General features: G+C 33.2%; 2 protein-coding genes across 7 annotated transcripts in view; one reads left to right on the top strand and one right to left on the bottom strand.

Moving 5' to 3' along the window:
* The window catches only part of LOC149788414 (stabilin-2-like), a 495,609-nt gene that overhangs the window by 119,152 nt on the left and 349,475 nt on the right, over nt 1–26,982 (top strand). The window lies entirely within an intron of this gene.
* LOC149788415 (sex peptide receptor-like) overlaps nt 6,634–26,982 on the bottom strand; it is a 131,522-nt gene continuing 111,173 nt past the window's right edge. For all 6 annotated transcript variants that reach the window (XM_089974376.1, XM_089974377.1, XM_089974378.1 and 3 more), the window contains one exon: nt 6,634–18,649. In XM_089974376.1, coding sequence (XP_089830502.1) covers nt 16,792–18,009 — 1,218 coding nt within the window. In that variant the 5' untranslated portion in view covers nt 18,010–18,649 and the 3' untranslated portion in view covers nt 6,634–16,791. The remainder of the gene's footprint in view (nt 18,650–26,982) is intronic.

Here is a 26,982-nt window from a genome sequence, read left to right as displayed (position 1 = left end):
ACTCCGCATGTTGCATATAGCAGCTTCCGGTTTCATCACATTGTCATTTGCACCTCACCTGTATTGTGTAGTTTAAAACATGAACTATTTTGTTTGTTTAGGTTTTTTTAATTACCATATATATATATATATATATATATATATATATATATATATATATATATATACACACACACACCAGATAACGATTATTTCGTGCTTTCAGGACTTGTGTCCAGGTATAAGTCCTTCATGTGTCACTAATGCATCCACTCCGACTCCGCATGTTGCACTGTTGCATATAGCAGCTTCCGGTTTCATCACGTTGCTATTTGCACCTGTATTGTGTAGTTTCACACATTAACTATTTTGTTTTTGTTTTGTTTTTTTTTTAAATTACCAAATTACATCAGATTATAGAAATAGTGATGACATGTAAAAGAAAAATGATATCGAACACCTCTATTCCTTTTGTAGATGTCGTACCGCATCTGACAGGTATCGATATCTGGGGGGGTGTATGATAATGTTTAGTGATTTTCAAAACTTCGATGAGCAAGTTTAAATTAGGTCTTAACAAAATCATGTATCATTACCTTGGTTATAACTAATATGATGACATATAAAAACCATTATATCCATATAACTTCCACTCAAATAATCACGAATGACCACGAAAAAATACTGTAATTTTGATCATCCAGGCTGGATCGCTTTTCCGCCTAATTTTGCTCTCACCAAATCATTTCCATCACATTCTTCATAATCGCTTCTCTGCACTTCTGCTTACTTAAAAAAATGATATTGAAAATATTCTCATCTGTCCATTCCACGGAGTCCACGGTTTTTGTTCAAGGTTTTTGCCTAACCGTCTGTGTGCTCTTATGTTTCTGTGGAAAAGAATGCTCAACTGTTGAAATCTCACATGTATATTGACCAATCATATCACATCTTTCACAGTCATCCAGTCAGGATAATCGTTGTTTACATATTTTGGTTTTTATGGCAAATTGGCAACCAGTGACGAAGTTAATAGAATATGCAATTTATTACAGTAATGGACAAAAACGTTAGAATAAAGTCATTGAAAGCTTTTTAAAGCAAATACATTGTGTTCATGCTTGCCAGAAAATATTTTCCCATATTAATCCAGCACTACTCAGGTTAAGTACACAAGTATTGAATTAAGGATTTGTATGAATACATGATATCATTTTAAAAAAGAAACAAAATATTCACCTTTATTTAAATTTCACTAATATTCTGAGCAGTTTATGTGATGAATTTTCATGAACATTTTATGAATATAATGTTATAGATATTTAATATACATTTTTTTTAGAAATATCTCGGTGGTGCATCGAAGTACTTGAATTGTTCATGAACCAAGTTCATGACATTTCAGGAACTTCAAACATAATAGTTCATAAAAGTTCATCAGCGTGTTCTTGAACTTAAAGTACATGATTCATCAAAATTCTTGAAGTGTTCATGAACTTAGTTGAGGAACGTTCATGAACATTTGTTCATGAACTCAAATGATGAACTGATCGTGAACATTTTGACTTCACATGGAATATTGGATGTGACTTACAATCAGTGTAGCTCAATAACCCATCAAAATATTCTGATGGAATTTTGTAAGAGCATAGGTGTGTCTTTTGTAGATTTTTGTCTTGTCTTCATTTTGGATGGAGTTAGTGGCCCTTGTCAATCAATTTCGTATCTTTTTTTTATGCTTGAGATGCTACTTATAATTAAGGTAGCTAAGAAACCTCTCAGCATCTCAGCATATTCTAATGCATTTAAGGTCAATATTATCGACCTAGATGTACCATTTATGGACTGTACATGTATTTCTTATATTGAAATTGTGACTCCTCATTACCAATGCATCACAGCACAGCTTTCCTAATGTTTATTGGATTTCAACCAACATTTAGTGTTTGCATTTTGTTAATGAGACCTTGAACAAGTAAATATATTCAGTCTTCCACATTGTTGCAGGAGTTATATCTCCAGGAGTTATATCTCCAGACTACTTATCCTCCTGACTTATAATAAAGTTACTAAGGATATTTGTATTTCAACCAAAACTGGGATGTAGTTTGATGTTGGTAACATTTAAAATAGTGCTTATCAGATCTCCAAGAGGATGGCCATGTTGGCTGTCTTGAAAATATTGTCATCACTGCTTCTCTTGAAACGATGTTCATACTGACATCAGGTTTTCACTAAAACACTTATCGTTATGTGTGGTTGATCATTATTGAATTGATGCCATATGTGGTCTCCTGAAATTTTAAAAATCTGATTATGTTGATTTTATGAATACAGGAACTTGTACTAGTGAATTTTTGACCAGACTTTGATTTAGTATTTAGTTTCCTTCCAGTGAATAAGTCGCTAGTCTGCACTCTGACACTCATTTTAAGGTCAAGGCCATGACTTCAGCTTTTTGTTTTAATGGCTTATGAGCAAAATAACAAAAATAGGCATGAATGGATTTAATCAAAAGAATACCTTAAATTATGCCACTTCAGTAACTTCTCCCAAAAGTAATAATTATGGATTTAATCAAACTTAGCATGTGAGTATATCTTTTGACAAATTATTTTTCAATCCATGATATCCAGTTCATAGTCAAAGACTATGAACAACAGTTTTGTACTGTTTTTCCATGTTAACTTGAACATGTAAGATAATAATTTTGTTTCCAAATTTGGTATGTTGGAATTTCTCAAGAATATCATTGATGGCATAAATACTCAGCTGTTAAAGAAAATAACAATATGGAACAACCAGAATTGTATTTGATTCCTGACAGTTCTTTTTAGCCTGTAGATCAGCAGTTCCTTTGAGGCCTTTTTAGACACCCACTTTAAGGCAAAATATATATTATAACTGTCTGTTCCAATGTTGTTTCCCAACATTAACTTGATTTACTCTCTATCTTTTACTTTGCATTGGCATATAGACGTCTATTGATTTTTGAGTCAAAAGGTCACTCTGACAGAGACTTCATACAATAGTATTCTACAGTTGTACATCATAAAACTGGAAACTTGGTAGCTGGCTTGCAGCTGAGGTAAAAATAAGCCTATCACTTTGGGTTCTAAAGGTCAACACTTCAAGTCACTGTGACTGAGAAGAAAAACTGTTTTGACACAGTAAGTTTAAAATGATTTGTGCACAGAACTTTATTTCATCAGCTATGAATGTTTATGGATGGCTTATGTTTCTGGTAAGAAAGAAAACTTTTGATCTGAGGATTAAAGAGTGAAATGTCAAGGTTTCTGGCAGAATAAAGGTTTCTTGCAGAAATAACTTTATGGTCCCTTCACAGAAGTTTGTGTTGGATTGGTACTTAAGGAAGAGGCCTAATAATAATAATAATAATAATAATAATGGCTTTATTTATTGAAGATCATAGTGTTTTGTGGAACTAATTTATCATGTGTCCCTCTATCTAAAGGTCAAATCTCAAGGTCACTAGCTGAAAGAAATAGTGTTTTGCATAATATTGTTTTAAAATTAGAGTAAGTTCCAGTTTAAACTTTGTGGATGGGTTGCATAAAGGGTAACAAAGAGACCTATATATATATATTGGGAGTCTAAAGGTGAAAGGTCAATGTCATGGTAAAACTAAAAAGAAAGCAACGGTTTCTTATCAGTCGTGTTTTTCAGGACTACCTACATTAATCAAAAGTAATTGTTATTGAGACCTGTTGGTCAATATTCTCTGGCATCAACTATGACTTCTATACCAACCCGTTTGTTTGTACCCCCTGACTGATTTAAATAATGGAAACATTTAATGTGATAAAAAGTGCAAGGAACTTTGTCAATTCATTCAATGATTTATAATTTCTAACCTGACTGAGTAGAGTGGTGCTAACACCAACATTATCAGTACGTTCATGCTTAAGAGAAGTTTTCAGTATAATAGACGGACATGCTCGAGATCCATTTCCGATTCATGGATAAGTCCATTTTCAGCAAAGGGATATTTGCATGACTACAGATGTACATACATAAGTCGTCAGCTTCTGATATTTACAATGTCGAATCAAGCAAAGGAAAAGAATGAGAACAGCCAATTTGCTTTCATGTGGATTGAACAAGCAGTTTAATTTCTTTGTTCATGTGTGCAAAGGGATAAAATTGCAAACTCTCAATGTTATGGTAATTTATGGAATTATCTGGCAGTTACCAAACAGTATGTATGTCATTATGTTGTCTGATGAAAATAAACTAGCCCATAGTGTACGCAATATACACAATATGGCGTCATGTTAGTATGGAAAGTCCGTTAAGCATGAAAGGTGCAGGGGATGCCAGTATTAGTGCCATTCTGGTCACAGTCAGGTTAAAAATTATAAATCAATGAATGATTCAGTTGACTTACTTCTGTGCACTTTTTATCACATTTTTGTTATTGAAATTGGTACAGGGTACAAACAGGGATGTATAGTCAGACTATAATGCATACATAGAAGACAGATAAATATGGGACGGACATAAGTGTTCTGTTCGTAGTATTCTCATCTTGTTTGGTACCATACATACTCACTTATAAGATGAGCCAACTGCAAACTGCACTGACCCAGATCTGCCATTGCATAATGTGCCTGCAGATCTGAGTCCGTTAAGTTTGTAAGGAGTAATCAATAGAACCAATAACATAAGCTCTGATCTGCAGGAGCGTTATGTTATAAAAGATCAGGATCTTTGATGTTAGCAGTTTGAATCTACTTATAAATGAGTACATACTGTAATGTAGAGTGGAAGATCAAAAAGGAAAGTCTCATAATTATCTTTTCTTCTTTTTCATGATGTCAAAATTGTAGGATATTTTTTTAACAAGAAAGAAAACAGAGGGTTATCCGGTGTGTAAATGAGATCTTTATACAGGTTGTGATGTTATGCAATATACTATCACAAAGATAATACAGTATTTTTTACTGGTTTTGATATTATGCAATATAATACCACAAAGATAAAATGGTCTTCATACTGGTTGTGATGTTATGCAGTATAATACCACAAAGATAAAATGGTCTTTTTACTGGTTCTGATGTTATGCAATATAATACCACAAAGATAAAATGGTCTTTATACTGGTTGTGATGTTATGCAGTATAATACCACAAAGATAAAATGGTCTTTTTACTGGTTGTGATGTTATGCAATATAATACCACAAAGATAAAATGGTCTTCATACTGGTTGTGATGTTATGCAATATAATACCACAAAGATAAAATGGTCTCTTTACTGGTTGTGATGTTATGCAATATAATACCACAAAGATAAAATGGTCTTCATACTGGTTGTGATGTTATGCAATATAATACCACAAAGATAAAATGGTCTTTTTACTGGTTGTGATGTTATGCAGTATAATACCACAAAGATAAAATGGTCTTTTTACTGGTTGTGATGTTATGTAATATAATACCACAAAGATAAAATGGTCTTCATACTGGTTGTGATGTTATGCAGTATAATACCACAAAGATAAAATGGTCTTTTTATTGGTTGTGATGTTATGCAGTATAATACCACAAAGATAAAATGGTCTTTTTACTGGTTGTGATGTTATGCAATATAATACCACAAAGATAAAATGGTCTTCATACTGGTTGTGATGTTATGCAGTATAATACCACAAAGATAAAATGGTCTTTTTACTGGTTGTGATGTTATGCAGTATAATACCACAAAGATAAAATGGTCTTTTTACTGGTTGTGATGTTATGCAATATAATACCACAAAGATAAAATGGTCTTCATACTGGTTGTGATGTTATGCAGTATAATACCACAAAGATAAAATGGTCTTTATACTGGTTGTGATGTTATGCAGTATAATACCACAAAGATAAAATGGTCTTTTTACTGGTTGTGATGTTATGCAATATAATACCACAAAGATAAAATGGTCTTCATACTGGTTGTGATGTTATGCAATATAATACCACAAAGATAAAATGGTCTCTTTACTGGTTGTGATGTTATGCAATATAATACCACAAAGATAAAATGGTCTTCATACTGGTTGTGATGTTATGCAATATAATACCACAAAGATAAAATGGTCTCTTTACTGGTTGTGATGTTATGCAATATAATACCACAAAGATAAAATGGTCTTTATACTGGTGTGATGTTATGCAATATAATGCCACAAAGATAAAATGGTCTTTATGCTGGTGTGATGTTATGCAATATAATACCACAAAGATAAAATGGTCTTTATACTGGTGTATGTTATGCAATATAATACCACAAAGATAAAATGGTCTTTTTACTGGTTGTGATGTTATGCAATATAATACCACAAAGATAAAATGGTCTCTTTACTGGTTGTGATGTTATGCAATATAATATCACAAGGATAAAATGGTCTTTATACTGGTGTGATGTTATGCAATATAATACCACAAAGATAAAATGGTCTCTTTACTGGTTGTGATGTTATGCAATATAATATCACAAGGATAAAATGGTCTTTATACTGGTGTGATGTTATGCAATATAATACCACAAAGATAAAATGGTCTTTATACTGGTGTATGTTATGCAATATAATACCACAAAGATAAAATGGTCTCTTTACTGGTTTTGATGTTATGCAATATAATACCACAAATATACTTAATAGATCTTTATTAGATATATTGAAAGTAGATTTACATTGTCATACAAATTAAATCAGAACAATAAAGTACATTTTTACATTGTGATGTAAATAAAATAATGATGAACATCAGAGTATTTGTGTCTTTCAGTATGAAAGAGTACATACATGTATCTTTGAAAAAACTAGCAGATATTTAATATAGCCATTACTTCTTGAAGCTGTACAAATTCCAAAATGGTCTACTTGCCTGTAATTTAAGAATTTCATACAATTGCACAAAAATCAGGATATTGCCTTCCTATTCTTTATAAACTCTGGCAAATGACTGAAAACTGTATTTACCCAGTGACATTTTTAACTTGACATAGGCTACCAGATGCAAAACAGATACATGAGGAGTATTACCTTATACACTCACTTACTTGTCAAGGTCAACTGCAAACTGCACAGGCCAAGAACTGTGGTTGCATACGGTCTGTTCAGTTTCTTAGGAGTAATGATTAGAACAAACAATGTATACCTTAATCTACCTGCACATTATGCAGTCGGGGTCTATGTTGGTTGCAATTGAACTTCATCTATTTGTGGGTAAATCTACCTTTTTAAAAGCTAAGTCGGAAAATATACTTCTTTGTATCATGTTGGGCAGGGAATTAGTGGATTTTCAAAGGGAAATAATCTTGAAAATTCATGGGCATGAAATAATATCAATATTTTTTCACTGCCTGTTAGCAGATACTGATAACATTATGGCCAATGAATTTGAATCGATTCTTAGCAGTAAGTATGGCTGTTTCCCATTGAAGATGATCCGAGTTCAGATCCAGCATGGTGCAAATTCTTGTTTTTTCATAATGTGCTATTTTATTTTGAATTAGGAAAGAGAATTATGTTGCCATTTATATTTTCTGTGCAAATATTAACAAAATATAAATTAAATTGTAAATGATTAACACCATATGGAATCCAGTAATAAATCTGCTACTTAAGTGTTATAATTATTGCAGGTCAATAAGTTTGAACACCAATAAAAAAGAAACTTTGCTCGCTCTGTGTGGATAATGTATACTTCATCTTAGGAGTGATAACTTGTGGCTTTGCCATTCATGAAAAGTCAGACTTTTCACCAACTCAATGAAATATATCAATTATTCACTTGTTTCAAGCAAATATCCTCTCTATATTTCATGCCAGTATCTTTATTATACACTGCATTTTTGATGAATATTCTCTTGTGTTCTTTCAACATTTTATTTATCGTTTTATGAGCATTTTCATCTGTTGCCAAATATTGCATATTTTACCCAGAGTATGGTACAAAAACAGACTTGACAGTCAAAAAAGATATGATATAAAACTGAATTTTGTGGCAAAGTTGGAACACTGACAAATACATCATGTGCAAACCAAAATATTATGGAACAAGAATTTTATTTTGCTGTTTGGCTGAGATTAAGGCCTTTTTGTTCGTTAATGTAAACACTATGCTAAAGATCTGTGCGATTCCAAGGAGACATTGGTTTTTGTTTGATGGGATAATGAGGATGCTTTGACACCAGCAATGCACTCATTTCCACAGAAATCTGGAGTTGAGAATGTGTTTGGAACATATTGTGCCTGTTAAAGTGTTTAGTAGAGAATAAAATGTAGCCTAATTTAATTTGTTTTAGACTAATTTGAGCAATTTTAACATTCTGCACATCACCTTGATTAATATATGCATCTGCCAGGATTTTAATTGGTTGCATATTAGTATTCGGGTTTTTTGATTGGTTTTTTTTGACAGGGCTAGTATAGTCCCATCATGAATCAGTGCAGAGAGATTAGAAACTTGTGTGTTTTACTTGGATTTTTGTGCATGCAATGCATTGGATATGGTTTATTATTTCTTTATTTTTTTTATTTTTTTTTAGCATCTGTAGACTTCTTGATATCAGCACTTGGCTTCATGAGAGGTTTCTTACTTTGTACCAGAATATATTAGATTCACTTGTTGAAAGATTATAAATTCATGATAAACATTTTGCATTCATCTTACACTGAACTACACTGCATAGCAGTAGTTTTGGTTCACAGCCTGGATTAAAAAATGGATGGAATTATCTAAGTTGTTTTGCTGATTTTTACAGTATGAGTTAAATGCACTAACATAGGGTTTAACTGACATACTTAGTTGACCTTTCCTTATTATATACTGTATATACTGTACATCAGTGCTATCCAACCCGCAGGCTGATTTTAAATGGCCCACCAGAGCTCGAGCAGCTATATAGTAGTTGCTTTTCAGTTTTCTGCTGTGGCCCTCGGCTTCAAGAAAAACATTTTTCAGTGGCCCATGGTGTCAAAAAGGTTGGATGGCACTGCTGTATTTACTCGCTTATAAGTTAAAGTCTACTGCAAACTGCATAGATCCAGATCTGCCATTGCATAATGCACTGGCAGATCTGGGTCTTTGCAGTGTGTTAAGAGTAATCAGTTGAACAAACAACATAGACCCTGATCTGCAGGTGCATTATGCTACAGTAGATCAGGATCTTTATTGTTTGCAGTTTGAGTCAACTTGGAAGTGTTTATATATTTAATGCATGAGTGCTTGTAACACAAAGTTACAAAACAAAGATAAGGTTGAGATAAATAAATATTGTGTTACCTTTCAGTTCAGTGATGGAACTATGTGCTTGGTAGAAATCACGAAATAGAAAGGGATTGTATGGTACTGACTCACCATATATGCTGGTAGCTGCAGTGACTCAGTGGCTAGCATGCTGGTGTCATGATCAGAATATAGCAGGTTCAGATATTGCACAGACCAGGTGCTACCAGCCAATGTGGTATGTCTCAGGCACTTAAGTCAACTTTCTTGTATAACTTTTTTTAGTATGTGTGTTTTATTGGCCACTTTTACCGTATTATTGACTACATCATGCAGAGAAAATGGGAACTAAGTTCCTTTCTTGAGGACTCACTAAGTCAGCTGACCAGTGCTGGCTTGGTGGCTTTTGAACCTGCCACCAGAGCTGTGTTTCATGTGTTGATGTTTCAATAAACACCACTCAGTTACTTGTTTATAAATCATACACCTGTCTTTGAGCATATTACATCCAATTCTGATGTCACTTAATGCATTTCTACTATATTTTTGATTTAAATGAACCATCCATACCCTAAGGGACCCCATGAAATCTTTGGACTACATTATGATATATGTGATTTCAAGCCAGTAATCAACAATGTAGACCCTGATCTGCCAGTGACTGGCTATTCACAACTGGTTACATGTACAGCAGTCAAAACACAGAATAATCAAACTTTAAATTGTATACATAAAGTTTCTTTCTTAAACATCAATTGCAATTTTTTTTTATCAGAGTTAAAATCATATTTTTATGTGCTCATGTCAAGTCAGATGCATTATGTCTAGGTGTTGTCTATCCGTCCTTCTGTATGTTAGCATTTGCTTTTAGCAGTTCGTAGAATTTTCAGGAAACTTGCTGTTTGTCTCAAAGTCAAGGAAATGGAAAGGGAAAATATCATTATGTAACTTGTACCCTTGTTCCAAGTATAACTTTTGAATCAGTGAAGACATTTTAATGAAACTTTAGCCAGTTATATATCTTAACTAGACAATGTGTCACATGCCATATCCATATTCCCTGCTGAAAGGTGAAGGTCACAGCAAGTGTAGTTCTGACTTGTATCAGTGTCCAGAGTATATATCAACTTCATATATATTTTTAGGAACTTTATATAGTGGATATTGCCATACCAAACTCACAACCCTGCATTATGGTTATGGTCACTGCAAGGGAAAACATAAATCGGTTACCGCTATTCACAGTTGTGACTTTTGAACCATTGAAGGTATTTTAATAAAACTTTAGTCTCTTATGTTGATTTGACAATGTCTAACTTCTTAACTCATACATTCTGTCTCAAGGGCAAATGGTCACAGCAAGGAATAATACATGTCAGTGTCCTATTTCCTAATCCTGTCTGCCACATTTGGACCCCAGCAGACATTTTACTGAAACTTTACCCTCACCTTACAATACATTGGTCAGGTCCATAGTTCTGAGGTCAAGGCCAAATTAGGGAAAGGTCACAAGATGAATATATAATGTGCTTTTTGTGGTACTCCATTTAATTTGCATTTGGGTGTATCATGTACATTTGTGAGTGTGGTACTCCATTTAATTTGCATTTGGGTATATCATGTACATTTGTGAGTGTGGTACTCCATTTAATTTGCATTTGGGTGTATCATGTACATTTGTGAGTGTGGTACTCCATTTAATTTGCATTTGGGTGTATTATGTACATTTGTGAGTGTGGTACTCCATTTAATTTGCATTTGCGTGTATTATGTACATTTGTGAGTGTGGTACTCCATTTAATTTGCATTTGGGTGTATTATGTACATTTGTGAGTGTAGTACTCCATTTAATTTGCATTTGGGTGTATTATGTACATTTGTGGAGTATCATGTACATTTGTGAGTGTGGTACTCCATTTAATTTGCATTTGGGTGTATTATGTACATTTGTGAGTGTGGTACTCCATTTAATTTGCAATTGGGTGTATCATGTACATTTATGAGTGTGGTACTCCATTTACTTTGCATTTGGGTGTATTATGTACATTTGTGAGTGTGGTACTCCATTTAATTTGCATTTGGGTGTATAGTGTACATTTGTGAGTGTGGTACTCCATTTAATTTGCAATTGGGTGTATAATGTACATTTGTGAGTGTGGTACTTCATTTAATTTGCATTTGGGTGTATAGTATACATTTGTGAGTGTGGTACTCCATTTAATTTGCATTTGGGTGTATAATGTACATTTGTGACACTGGTACTCCATTTAGTTTGCATTTGGGTATATAAATATTAATGTACTTTTGTGACAGAGTGGTACTCCAGTTAATTTGCACATGGATGTATAATGTGCTTTTTGTGGTACTGCAGTTCATTTTTTATTTTCAAGAAATTAAATTTTTGTATACATGATTGACAGTGTAGAAGCAGTTCAAGTTGCACTGTAGTCTAAAAACTACAGATATAGTCAGGTCTGTTTTGAATAATTTGGCAATACAAGGAATATATCATAAAATAGATTACACATGTTGCTGGTGACATTAAAATAAACAAGATAATATATATTAATAACACAATAATCATTTGGTTAACAGTAATACTGATACAAATGTTCAGGGTCCATGATGTATGGATTAGAAATTTTGGGCAAAGTGACTTCCATCCCCTGCCAGAATAGTGTATGTAGATTGGTGTGAAAATAAGAAGTCTGTGCAGGTTAACATTCAGCTTATTTACATTAGTTACATAAAACAGTTATTTTACTAAACCTTTGAGACAAGTAATATAAAGAAAAAAGACATACTCATTAAAACTGATGACAAATTATTGTTTTCATAGTTTGATTGAGCTCAATTATTGCACAACCTCGTTATTTTAGATGGTTACTAAATTACTAGTGAAAATCATATATCAAGGTGCAAGTCCTTTCATTCTACTTTTACATGATGAAATACAAAATAAACTTGGTTATCAGTGTGAAAACCTTCATGGATTGTTCAAGATTCAGCTCTCATGCATGGAAATTCACTCCTTGAGTTTTATGTTGGTTTTGGTGCAATCTCGTTGATGGAAGCATAACTGCAGACACAAATAAATATTCACTTCACAGTAAAGTTATTCAGCAAGCTCGAACTATGCTTAAACTGTTTCACATTTCTCAGTGAACAGAAAAAGTCTCAAATTTTGATGTTGTAATCAGACTATTCAGGCATACGTTGTCAGAAAAACTTGGGTGTTGGAGCGTTTGCTTTGATGACATTAACTTAAGAAAACTTCATGTTAACTTTACCTGATAACTAGGGCAGAATGGCAGATACTGGGGTGAAATTTTCACTGAAATTACCCACTAGCATGGACCCTGAATTTAATATGCAATATAATCTTATACTTTACAGTAATATGGTAAGCAACTTTTTATATATATATATATATATATATATATATATATATATATATATATATATATATAATCTATTACTACACAGTAAAATATGTCACATATTTACACAATATAACAAATTACAAAGCACCAACCTTGCATATCTTTCTCAAGAATGTTAATAACAAGCCAACTAACGCGAACAATTTAATTAATACACATTGCAGCACAACTCTGACAAAGGGAGATAATCTGTGATTGTTGCTTAGGTTCCAAGTCGATATTATATATTCAGAATTTTTGCATTTATCAAAACATTACTCAGTGTCATTCAACATACTTGTATAAAATTTATATCATTTGCCACTCTTGCTTTTCTTTATGTCTGGCAAATGTTATAAAGATATGTGTGTGCAGTGGTAATTGAAGAAAAGTAAAAGTAAATCTTGGAACCCATTCTTTCTTCACAGACTTCACTATGCACCACATCTGTGGAATCTATGTTACTGAAATTCAGAGTTTAACATTTTATCAATTGTCAAAGAAAATTATTTCCTCAACTATTTGTGTCGTATCTGAGGGAGATCCAGCCATAATAAAATCAGTCAAACATTTGAAAAAAAAATGATATAAAAAAGACAGAAGAAAAAATTATAAATAAATTGTCAAGTTACAGAAGCATGCAACAACACCTAATAAATTGTGACTATGTGGTCTCATTGAGTGGTCTGCATTTATTTGGATAGATGTACTCAGTGTGACAAAACGGGGCAAAATGCAGTATTATTTAACAATCATTTGTATAAGAACTGTACATATTTCATTCCTAGACTTTAATAATTGAAATCATTTTGTCTAGTTTTGAAAGCCAAGAATTGTTAATCAAACATTTTTATGATTGAAATTACGATGGGCTTTTTGAGGACACATATTGTTTGTTAATAGTGCTGTGTTACGGTCGAGTTAATAATATTCATAGAGAAGTTGCTCTCTATTCTATTCTGTTGTGTGAAGAATCATATTTTTTAAACATGAAAGCAATAGGTTAAAGCAGTTTTTAAAAAATATCATTTTATTTTTATGAGACTCAGATTATAAGCTTGTACACATCAGTGAAATTTGCAAAAGATCTTTTATTTTTTTATTCAACAAGAAACAATTTTTTTTTATATTGGACGTAGTTTGCTTTTAAAAGACGTCATTTAATCCTAATGCAGTCGGGCAGATAGAAATTCATACCAACAAGTAAGGGATGACATAATTTAGCACCAGAACTCTTGTCAAAATGGATAATAACTAGAAATCAGTTTGCATTGAAGTGGGGTGTATTTTGCCAAAGTAACTGGGGAATAAACATGTCTTTTTCATGCAGTTGCAAGCAGGGACATCGTTTCAGCGTTTTTCGGGGGGGGGGACTTGATTCATGCAAATATCAATGCGATGGCTCAGGCTGAATAACAGATTAGAGAGATAGTAATAGCAGGGACGTCATTTCATTTTCTTTTGAGGGGGGCAAAATTTGACGGGCTTGTCAATTTCGTATATAGGCTACAGCAATTTTACAGCACATACAGCCCCTGCCCCCCCCCCCCAATGACGTCCTTATAGCAAGTGACTATTCATTACTAGAGTTGTAAAGTTCCAGCTTGAACTACAGTGAGTTGCATATTAGAGGTAATGATCCTGCAAGTTCTTCCTATAGTGCCTTTCACAACCAGAGAAATTACACACGATTATTTTGTGCTAAGTTTTCAGAAATCTGGAAAATGTCATCTTTACAATATTGCAACTGCATATTTTAAGATTAATATTTGTTATTTATTCAGTTCTTAAAACATATAAATTTAAGAAATAACATAAAACAACTGGTAGTAATATAAACATTATTATGTTTCAAAACTTATAATTTTCATTCTTTTATTTACAACTGTCATTAACTGAGATAATAGTTTTATGTAAGAGCATAATAAAGATTTGAAATATCTAGTTCTGTGAGCAAAACGCAAAAAAACAAACTGTATGGCTACAATTTGATTGATGTCAGATCAAATGTTAAGTGTAAACTAATTGGGTTATTTCAAAGAAAATCAGTTTCTTTGGTGCTTATTAAGTCTTTTTTAATTCCTGTTGGATTCTGTATATAATGGTAGTGCACTTTTTGTCACAAATAACTCATTTCAAAATGATGAATTTTGTACAAACGGAGGATCCAGTAGGAGTGCTTAAGAGAAATTTATGGAACTCAGATAATTTGCCCTGTAGAATAGACCCTGTCATAACATTGATCACATGGTTAGATTAAGAACCATGTATACTCCTGTACAAGTAAAATCCAGGTGTAAATAATATATATTACATAATGCACCAGCAGATCAGGATCTATTTTGTTTCATCTACTGATTTGTTCTAACAAACAGCATAGACCCAGATCTGCCAGGGCTACAACAGATCTAGTTTATATAATGCTTTACTTAAGAATTAGAGAATATATGTTACTCTAGATGGAGAAATCTTAATCAGAATAGATGCAGTCTTTTGATTGGTCAAAATAATTTTCAGCAAGAGTTGAGTCAAGTCATGTTTTGCGATGGAACAGACTGCATCTATGCTGTTTGCATTTGGAACAGGTCATGTCCATGCTGTTTACACTTTGATGAAAATTATACATGGTAATATTTGTATTATAATACTCCCATGATTAGCCCATACTTTATGTTAAACCCATCATGTACCCTCACCAAATTTTGGCATTTTATTAATTTTGAAACTGCATTCGACTTTTCACAGGTTACTAGCTTGGTCCCTTGGTTTATCTTGGGATAAATACTTTAAAAGTCTGATGCCCTTGGCTTTCTATGGGATAAATACTGTAACACTAGTAGAACTTTGATATATACATATGAACATATATATATAGAGAGAGAGAGAGCGAGACAGAGAGAGTACTTTTACACAAGTGCATAGTTGCATGTGACAGGGTGTAAGTTGAGTTAACCTTGCTGTCTTTCTTGATCTTGTTTATAATTCCTTCATTACAAGTGTTTCACAAGTGTCACAAGTATTTATCATTGGTACACGGCTTTATTTTTATGTACATCCGTATGAGACAAGAATCCATGTGATTCAGCACAAACCTTCTTCATTTGTTGCAAAGTTCAATGATCCTTTGTCGTGATACACTTTGTTATAATGGGTCTTGAATACGTGTGGTCATGCAAGTTGTTACAGTTAAGTTTCAATAATCAGACTATCCAACTTGGCCTAATATATGTATGGGGGGGATGTAATGATCATTTTAATTTTTATTGTTTATCAGAAAATTGGTGTCAACTGTTGGAAATCGCATAGACTTTTGAAGTGTGTGACAATCGTTTAGATGGTTACCATCTGACATATCTCAGTGAAATTTGAATGTGCATTTAATCCTACAGGGTATCAGAATTTAAGTAGGAGAAAAAAGCAATTGCTGGATTAGTTATCAAGCAGTTTTTAAGGAGACTGTTATCTGTTAAAATTTCAAATTCATAAATGTCATGTTGTCGTCTAAGCCACCATTAATATATAAAGTAATATACAGTTTATTACCTTGTTTTTAATTTCATTCCTGCGTATACTTTTGTTTATGAGGAATTTTCTGTGGGATAAAATCTTGGAAGTCTTGAGTATCTTGAATCCAACAAATGTCATGATTTCTATAGATTATTTACAAATATCATATTTGCAGAGTGTAAAGAATGAATATATATATATATACACACACATATATATATATGGGATGGTTTGAAGTGGGTACTTACCTAAGGCCTTCTACTAGTGTTGTTCTGAATTACTTACAATTGAGACTAGTCTGCAATACCATGATCCTGTATCACATAAATAGATTTTGTGAGCCAAATAAAATTAGATTCATATTGCTAAAAATAATGCTGAATCTAAATTAACAATTTGTTTTTAAACTTTGGAGCCAAGGATATTGCAAGTATGAAGGTCCCAGCTGATGATAAAATTTAAGTACACAATTTTCCAGTTTACTACACTAGTGTTATATTTCTTGTCTCAAAAATGCCATTTTTTTATACCTCACTAGCAATGTATTTCTTGACTCAAAATTTCCCATGAATTAAAGTAGATTTTTCTTTTTCTCACACTGATGTGATGTTAATTATGACGCTCACCATGCTAGTGTTTCTTGTCTCAAAATGCAGTTTCTCTTGTATTATAGGAGGAGATTTTTCTGTTTGTTACACTTGTGTTGTGCTCGCTGTTGCCATTTGTTTTCACTGAGAATTTCCTACTAAAAATCTTCCGAAAGCATTTTTTAATGCAGAAGACTCTTTTAAAGGTATTCCAAAATTTTTCACTGAACCAGCAGAACAGGATAAAATTGAAGGAGGATCTTAAAGCCAGCAACAGGAGTGTTATGTTATTGAAGATGTAGTAGACGTCTGTTAGCACCACTTTACTGTAAGAATTCACACTCTTTATACATGATAACACCACATAGGGGGCCTGGCAAGTGAAGAACACTACTACAATGCTTACAAGCATCATGGTAATCTTCATTTCTTCAAAGGAGATGATTGTTTGCATATTAGAATCGACTGCAAGGTGATAACGAAGGTATATTGTTGAACGGTGAATTTCTCGTATGAGACAACCATTAAGGAATAATAGTGCTCCGAATGGTAGTATGGCACCAAAAGTGCAATCAACAATCCAGCCATAGATGGTCAAGTACATAATATTGGTTCCAAATTCGGTTGGTTCCGTGAAGGACACCTCCTTATGTAAGCAACTATCGTACAGCATAATTACCTTGTACTGGAAAAATCGGGGAAATCTCATGATGAAAGCTCCAATAAAAATACAGATTATGATGATCCTGGCTCTTTTAACAGTGCAAATGGCCATGGCACGCATTGGATGGCATATAGCGATGTATCTCTCGAGTGCAAGCATAACTGTAAGCCATACCGATGCCAAGAGCAATATGTCCAGGAATATGCTGGCATAGGTCATTATGGTATAGTACAAGTAGTCCTGTTCTACCGAAAGTCGTGTCTCCAGAAAACGAGTGGAAAAAATCAGTAGGAATATTAAATCTGCAACAGCAAGTGATATCAGGTAACTATTGGTTGATGTACACATGTTCTTTCTGCTAAGCACAATTATTGTAATTATAATGCCAATAATGCCAGTCACACAAATGATAGGCAAAAGTGTGTGAAGACACAAATGGTAGCAAGGTAAATCCATCTTGCTGTGTAGGCTTTCAGATGCACAGTTTCTGTAATCATAATCAGGGTAATAATCATAGTACCCTTCTGTCTCATTTTCAGAATTTGCATATGTTGTCATATTTGTGACCTCCATGGTCCTACCTACTTCATATGTTGTATTTCTGACTTCCATTGCAAATTGTGTTGTGACACTTGGACTAATATTTTCTGTTTTAAAAGTTCTTGTAAATATATTCAGCTTTGTTTGACAGTTTTGAGTAGAGGACAAATGTGAAAGATTTTTTTCATATATTCTGAAACAATCTCAAGTACTCCGAGTACAAAGTCAGAAGAAGTTATGTTTTACACTAAAATGCCTTATTTTAACATTACATAGCAACTGAAGAAGTTTTATTTATGCATTCCTCTTCTGTTACAAAATTTTAATGTGAAGTATCATCTGTAATAAGGAGTTGTAATCCCATATTAATGGCAGTCATTCAGAATATAGTGTTTTTACATAAAATTTAGAATCCATCACTATCATAATTGCATAATCCCAGTTCACATCAAAATCCATTAAAGTTCTGTCAGAATAATATTTTCAAGCTACTCTGAATTGATTCAGTGCTACATTTGTTTAACATTAACAGAAGCTCTCTCACACAGAGACTGAAGTCAGTGTTTTGGGAAATAATCTTAACTGAAGCTCTGCTAATCTTCGGAATGAATTCTGTATCAGTCTGCAGGTGCTAGAGAACTCAGTCTGTTTTGAGCAGACTGGTCTATTTTTCCTGCATCCAATCAGCTTCCCAGGCCCAGACTGTTACAACCTGTGGAGAAAGAGATAAGATGGGTTAGAGGGCAGAGTGGAGGACTATTTATTTCAGAATAATCAAACAAAACATCTGGATCATTTTTTTAAGGGTAAATCACACGCATTAATTGTACATCATGTAGTAGTTGCAATAATAAATCCTTGATCTAATTAAGCCCGGTATGAATATTTAAATGAGGGACAACGTGTATATAATAAGAAATGGGTGTCATCTGCCAAGAAATCAGTGCATTAACATTCAACAGTTACATGAATTTTATTTAAAGCTGTAATTTTTGGCATTCAGTGTAAATAGCTCATCTTTTCACTGACAAGGTAATGGTTTCTTAGTTAACAGTGCTGTATTTTTAGTACAAGAAATTTTTGGGTAATAAGATATCCAGTCATTTGACATGAATGGCTTCTCTTTTACTGATGGAAACAAAAATTTACATGTATCATTTTCTGTAGATGCTTACACATGTTTTCATAATAAATACATGAAGTGTATCTCTTTTTCAAGATTCCTGGCTCTGTCTTGCTCAAATACACTTAACTATCACTTGACTATCATCTACTCTTAATTTTCACCTTGTCAATCATGTTAATTACCTGTAAGATCATACAGTTGGTGGGTGGAGGGATAGAGAAAAATATCCCGTAGTACTTGTCTTTTTGTTAACTATCAGTTCAGATCAATTAATATTTTGTTACTAACAATACACAATTTCACCCAAATTACATGTGAAAGAAAATAAAATCATTTTTTTATTTCCATTTATATATTGATATAAACCATCCTATGTACAAAAGATGATTAGTTGAAAAATTCCAGTTACTGAAATTAAAATGAAACCCATGTACAGCAATTAATTTGCCTTAGCAGAGTGTGTTAGAAACCATAAAAAAACACACAAATAAAGGAAATGGCTTGAGATGATAATCATCCTATCTTGAATGTCTAATTTAAAACTTTAATCTCTCCTTTGCTATTGAAATAACTAATTTTGGTATTGAGCCAAACAGTTGTAATGTCAATAAAATATTTTTGGAACTGAACCAAATAGATGTTTTCAGGACTGTTCTTTTCCTCTTCTGAATCCTGTTCCTATCAGAATATAGTACGCCTTTTTGGAGTGTACTGATTCAACAAGTACTAGAGTACCCAAGTATGATACAGAATACAGTATACTCTTTTGGGGTGTAGTGCTGCAACATGTGCTAGAGTACCCAAGTACAAGTCAGAAAATAGTACATTATTTTGGGGCATAGTGCAGCAACAAGTATTAGAGTACCCAAGTATGATATAGAATACAGTATACTCTTTTGGGGTGTAGTGCAGCAACATGTGCTAGAGTACCCAAGTACAAGTCAGAAAATAGTACATTATTTTGGGGCGTAGTGCAGCAACAAGTACTAGAGTACCCAAGTATGATACAGAATACAGTATACTCTTTTGGGGTGTAGTGCAGCAACAAGTACTAGAGTACCCAAGTACGAGTCAGAAAATAGTACATCATTTTGGGGTCTAGTGCAGCAACAAGTACTAGAGTACCCAAATATGATACAGAATACTGTATACTCTTTTGGGGTATAGTGCAGCAGCATGTGCTAGAGTACCAGGTATGAGTCATTTGCATTTTAGATGCAAGTTTTCATCTGGGACTAAAGAACTGTACAAAAAGATTCTTCTAACAATTAGGATGATGTGTCTTACTTATGATTCTGTTATCACCTGATTTAAATTTGTCTATGGAAGTAACCACTGGGGTTCTTATTCTTTCTTATTACCCTTTATATGTGAGATCTGAATGTTTTCAATGTTAGAAACACAAGGGAGAATAAATTTACTCTTTGAATCTAACTAATTTTGTTAGCTCTGCTGCTCGTAATTCGTGGCAAAAGAATACTTTTGCAGACAGTCTACCAAAGATAGGGAAGATAGTTCTCTCAGAATGGTCATTTTTTAATACATAGCAGACAAACTTTTCTGACTTTGGGGGCCTCTGGTGGATTTGTTTGCCAGCAAGCTGAACAACAAACTCCCCTTTTATGTTCTCCCACTCTTCTTCCAGAGGATCTGTATAGTGGATGCTTTTTGAGTGAAGTGGGATTGTCTGTACACCTTCCCACATTTCATGATGATCCCACAAGTGATACACCAAGTCAGGCACTCTTCTACTTAGCTCATTTTGATCACAACTTTGTGGCACCAGTGATCATGATTCAATGGTTTTTTTCCATCTGTAGGTGAACCATGCCAAAACCCTAGCTCAGGGACTTACTCTTACAACCCTGGGACTCACTTTGCATAGGTAAAGTTCACAAAGTGGAAGAATGAAATTCATTATCCGTTATAGCTATTATCACCCTGATGTCATCAGGCATATTCTTATGGGGATAGAGTTTCCTGGTCTGTTTGGCAAAAAGATCATAGCCTTACTCCATAGTTGACAATTAACTATGATGTTGTCAAAATGATTATATCACTCCTTTTTTAACTATCATTCAGTCTGACTCGGATAAGATACTTTGATTTAAATTGGTTCAGGAACTGATGGCAACATTTATTTTGGAGTTGTCAATGTTCGTCTATCAGATTCAAGGCTTTCTACTAAAGGTGATATTAATATGTTTGCAGTTTAAATTAATTTCACGTGAACTTTGAATAAATATGTTTTTAATGAAGAGTTTAATAAAAGAACTCATGACATGAATGATTATTTGGAAAAGGCAATTTCCTCCTCAAAAATCGTTAATTCTGGTGCCATTTATGTAATGCTTTTCAATGATGCAGTGTACATTTTTGATGAATATAAATTGCCTAAGAAACTAGCAACAGTTGATTAGAAAATTAATACCACTGGGAAATACTTACATACATGTGTAAAATAATAATCATAGTATATAAACTATAATAGTTTGTGGTGATGCAAATGTTGATACTATAGTTTTCTGAAATAAATATGTTACTGACAATATTATTGTTTGCAACATTGCTCTGAAATATGACAAAAAATTTCTGCATATTTAACTTGAGTCACTATTTACAGTTGGTCTTGTGAATTACTATATCTAATTTTTACCACAAAATGTAGGAAATTCTACTTGTTGACAATAATATAATTTATTATCTCAAAAACTGAGATGGCAAGACATTAAAAATAAAGATTTTATTAAAAATATTGATACAGTACTGGTAAAGTAGAAGACATGGTAAAGAACACAATAGCATGTAATCCATCAATTAGAATGACACCTACAGTCCATATCAATTAGTCTAATCCTTATTTAATGACATTGCATCAGAATGTTTTGTAATAAATATTAGCAATCCAGTTTGTAATCAAAATAACCAATGATGGTTTGGAACTAAATGCCAAAAGGCCCACAGAAAATATCACTATTTAAAATCTCCAGTAATCAAATACAAAAAAAAAACAGGACAAATTGTATCCATCGTGATTAGAGTTTATTCGGATCAAGCAGTCCCTTATAATATTTTAATGTGTTAGTGAGTACACGATTAATTTGGTAATATGGTTACATAATATGAAAGTTAGTCTCATTTCTTCACCACAGTAGTGGTTCTGCCAACCAGAGCTCTGCAGACACTTAATAATGATGTCATATGGGGATTCTTTGATGATTCCTGTAGATAAATCAAAGTGATGCTTGATGCATGTTTAAGAACGAAAATTATAAGACATCATTTGCCTTGAATGAGAGAGCTTAAGCCATTTGTAAGATTATTGGCAAGTTTGTGAATGGTGGCAATGTTTCTTTGAAGTCAGATTTTGCTCCATATATAGAATACAAAACATGATTATTTCAGTTATCAGAATAGTGTTCCTTTTTGAAGGTGATTCAGGAAACAATAAGCTAACAGCAAAGAAAGCAAACCCAGCTCAAATAAATTTCAGAACTTGTGGTTGATACAGTTTTGTTTACAGTGATGCACAAAAGCAAGGAGAAGCATTTCATTTTTTGCACATACTGCAAACGGCATATAGATAAAAGTCATTATAGAAAGCACAATGTTTGTTGAAATAGGAACATCACCTGTAGGTAACATATTCGACATGCTAATTTGAAGATTCAGATTAGTTCTCTTTATTATAGTTTGTTATCCTAATCATTATAAAATACCAACCAATAATTGACATATTTTTTGAAGATAATTTTAGCTACAAATACATTGATGAAAGATAATAAGCACATGTTCGTGTTTGCATTGATAAAGCATTAACATCCATACTGGACATAGGTATTTATTACTGCTGTATTACTTGTAAAGCAAGCCCTATTAAACACATACACACACACACACATGCACATGCACACACACGTGCATGCACGTGCACATGCACACACACACACACACACACACACACACTTATTATAATGTTAATCTGGATACGACAGTACCTCTATGGACCCCATCACAAAATCATTGTGTTTTAATTGGTCTCTTAAAGGTAGGACATTTGGGGTTGAAAGAAAATTATATAAAACTTAGTATTATATGTTTATTACCTCTTTTGAAACATTATTATTGGCTATACTTCAGTTTGCTATATGTGGTTTGGTAAATAATGCTGTTATTAATATAACACATTTCCATGCATAACACTGTCATCAGTTAAAATATTGGACCATAACTACCACAATCTAACAAGGGAGAGTTGTGTATGTATTTTAAGACAGGTCTGGGTTCAAAACATGATCAAGAAACTAGTACAAGAATGCAGCAACTTTGGATGTTTTTGACTTTGTGTGGATTTATTTAACAGAATGTTTCTGGAAGAGCTATGGATGGAATCAGAACTTGGCATTGAAAAGGATGAAATTGGCATTGATAGGAATGTTTTTACGCAGCTAAAGGAGTCTTGTCTATCTGAGCCCACAGAATCATCATCATCATCATGATCATCATCTACAACATTAACACAGTTTTGTGGAAGAAAATTGAAGTCAGTTTTGGCAGTAGGGTTATCAAGTGTGCTTTAACATTCACAGTAAAAACATTTGATCTCCAAATGAACATTCAGGATTCATTACAGCTAATAATAAAGTTCCAAGAGTGCACTGTACATTAGTCCCTTAATAAAAAAAATTATAATGCAAAAGAGAGCAAATCCATTTTGATTAAGATGTTTATTTGGGTTTGTAATTTTGTGCTTGGATGGGTTCAGGACTGTAGAGGCCCAAGTGCATTAAGTCTTGGAAATTATTATGAAAGTTTGCTGGTAAAATAATATTTGGTTGATATTACTCAAGTAAGAAGATTGTTTTAACTTCTAGAGTTCTTTTATAGGGGACACAAACATTTTGCATGAAATAAATCATCGGCTAAATATGGCTTCAATAAAGTTTAATGAATAATTCCCATTCAGTATGTAAATATTGAAACATTAACTGGGTTACTTTATTCACTTGTGCGTAACATGCACACCCAACAGTCGAAGGGGTACTCTTTTTATTGCAAATCTGTTATCACCTAATGTACTAGGCCTAGAAATCATAAAACTCTTGAGCTTTTGATTTTATTTTGACCAATCACAAATGACATAACTTTTGAAAACTTGTTTCTGATTGGCTGATAGTGGAAAGTCAGCACTCATGATCTCAAAGCCAGGAAATCAAAGTCTGATTTTTTGTTCAGTCTTTGATTTCAGAGAAATAGTACATATCACAGCCTGCCAGTCCATTAGGAAAAGGCAAATCTGAGTTTTGCTATTCACACTTGGGTGTGCATTGAATATTGGTAATTATGATAATAGTTGGCAGAATAATACGTGCAGGTTATGATGTGGTATAGCAAAGCCCAAGAGAAATGAGTGCAGCTTAATAAATGTAAGTACTGACTGAAATGCATTGTGTGTACTGAGTGCTTCTAAACATTGAAGAGAAGACTTTGCATGAAGAGCATCAATATTGCATGGTGTCATGGAAATGTTTTGCATAGTGTCACATGCCCATTATTCATCTGCACAAAAGTGTTTCAGATGGACCACTGGAGAGATAGTATGCATTACCATCAGTCCTGTGCATGCTAACATTTTAACAACTTCCCTTTCTGAAACTGTCCTTATCAAAACATCATAGAAACAGATTAAGTTAAGGCAAGATGGTGTCAGACTTCATCAATGAAGTGTAAGCATATCCCATACAGCTAGGATCTCTGATGATATTTGATGGCTTGTCCAGCCATAGTTTGTACTGCATCAACAGTTAAGTAATGAACAATTGTCATATTACATTGAAACCTTACAATATGAGTTTTAGAACAATTGTCTGCCACTAGGTCACTAAAGGTCTTCATTATTTTAAGTTAAATCCTATTTATATAGAAACTTGTAACATTGAAAGACACTAATGAAAAAAAAAGAGAACATTAGGATTCAAGATAGACATCTTTAAGTAATCGAAATTAATGTCTAATTATATTCTGGAACAGTGGATATCTTAATATATAATATTAATGTTGACAGAAAATCAGGGTGAAAATTTCTTGTGTATCAGTGGCTATGACAAACCTTACTGAAGGGATAGGAAAGCAGGTGGTGGTGGGCTCCTTGTTTATGTTAGAACTGGTAATATTTGTAAAAGACTGGAAGACCTAGAAATACAGGAAATGGAATCCATTTGGCTACAGATCACTCTAGAAAAAGCTAAGCCCTTTTTAGTAGGTTTTGTGTACAGACTCCCATCATCGCATACTTATTGGTGTGAATATTTTGAACTTCAAGTAGATAAAATTTCAAATGAAGAGAAAAATTTTTACATTCTAGGCGATATAAATAGAGAAACTCTCAGTGATCAAATAAAGGTGAATTGAATGGATTTTATTGCTTCGTTAGATATGGAGCAACTAGTAAATGAACCCACTAGAGTAACATCTACCACTAAAACACTTATAGATCAGTTTTATACCAATACAAAAGAAAATGTTTTGGAAGTAATGGTTCCAAAGATTGGTACAAGTGACCACTTTGCAATTTTTCTAACACGTAAAGTCAGTGTCAAATCAACAAAAAATAATATCCATAAATCCATTACTTACAGATCATTTCAAAACTTGATACTTTTAAATTCCTGGAAGATCTGAAACAGATTCCATGGAATATGGTCCAATTCTTTGAAGATATTGATGATATTTTAGATACTTGGACAGATCTGTTCATCAGTATAGTTCAACTATTTGAACACTTAACGATCTTATTCATGATAATCAGTCCGGCTTTCGACAGAATCACTCCTGTGAAACTACGCTTTTATCTTTGATAAATGGCTGAAAGCATTAGATCACGGAGAAATGGTAGGCACTATTATGGTTGAGTTTCGTAAAGCTTTTGACCTTGTAGACCATGAAATGTTGCTTGAAAAACTAAAAATGCATCAATGCAATCAAAACTCCCAAAACTGGTTTACTTCTTACTCAACCGATAAAGTACAAAAAGTATTTTTAAATGGTCAACTTTCTCAAAGTAATAATATTAGCTGTGGAGTACTACAGGGCTCTATCCTTAGACCTCTGTTATTCATTCTATTTATCAATGATTTACCTCTTAAGATTGGAACTTCAATTTCTTCCACTGACCTCTATGCAGATGATACTACACTGTCTGAGATTGGTAAAACCAAAACAGTACTTGAAAATAACTTACAAGATGCTCTCAACAGACTTCAAGTATGGTGCAAGGAAAATAGTATGATCATAAATACAGAAAAAAACGAAAGCCCTACTAGTTACAATGCAACAGAAATAAGCAAGGCTAGATAGCGACAAACTCCAGGTTCTATTTGACAATGTGAGCCTTAATATATGACCTCTCATGATAAAATTCTTGGTGTATTTGTCGATAACAATCTTACTTGGTCTACTCACATTAAACATGTTTCAATAAAGGTTAATTCTTATCTTTGGCTACTGAGGCAAATCAAAACATACATTCCTCTTCAGTATAGGGTCATCTTTTATAAAAGTTATATTCAGCCATATCTGGACTACTGTAATGTAATTTGGGGTAATATCTCTAATTCAAATATAACAACACTTTTAAGATTCCAAAAGAGGGCTCAACATTTAATTCTACATCAATGTATAAACAATTTCCAGGATGCAATGAATAATATAAAGATTTAAACAATACATGAAAGAATATTTCTTAGAAAGGCCAAATTGATGCATAAAGTATCCACAGAAGCCATTCCTGTCTGTCTAAGTGATATTTTGCACCAAAGAGATGCTGGTGGTACTCCAAATTTAAGGTCCATAAGAAGTAAAAATGACATTATACCAAGGCCAAAGAAGGAATTGTTTAAAAAATGTTTTCAGTATACTGG

This window comes from Sinohyriopsis cumingii, chromosome 11 (assembly GCF_028554795.1).
Source record: "Sinohyriopsis cumingii isolate HCF-2022 chromosome 11, ASM2855479v2, whole genome shotgun sequence".
NCBI classification, from domain to species: Eukaryota; Metazoa; Mollusca; class Bivalvia; order Unionida; family Unionidae; genus Sinohyriopsis; species Sinohyriopsis cumingii.
The sequence above is the reverse complement of the archived record's forward strand: the minus strand, read 5'-3'. Positions and strand labels throughout refer to the sequence as shown.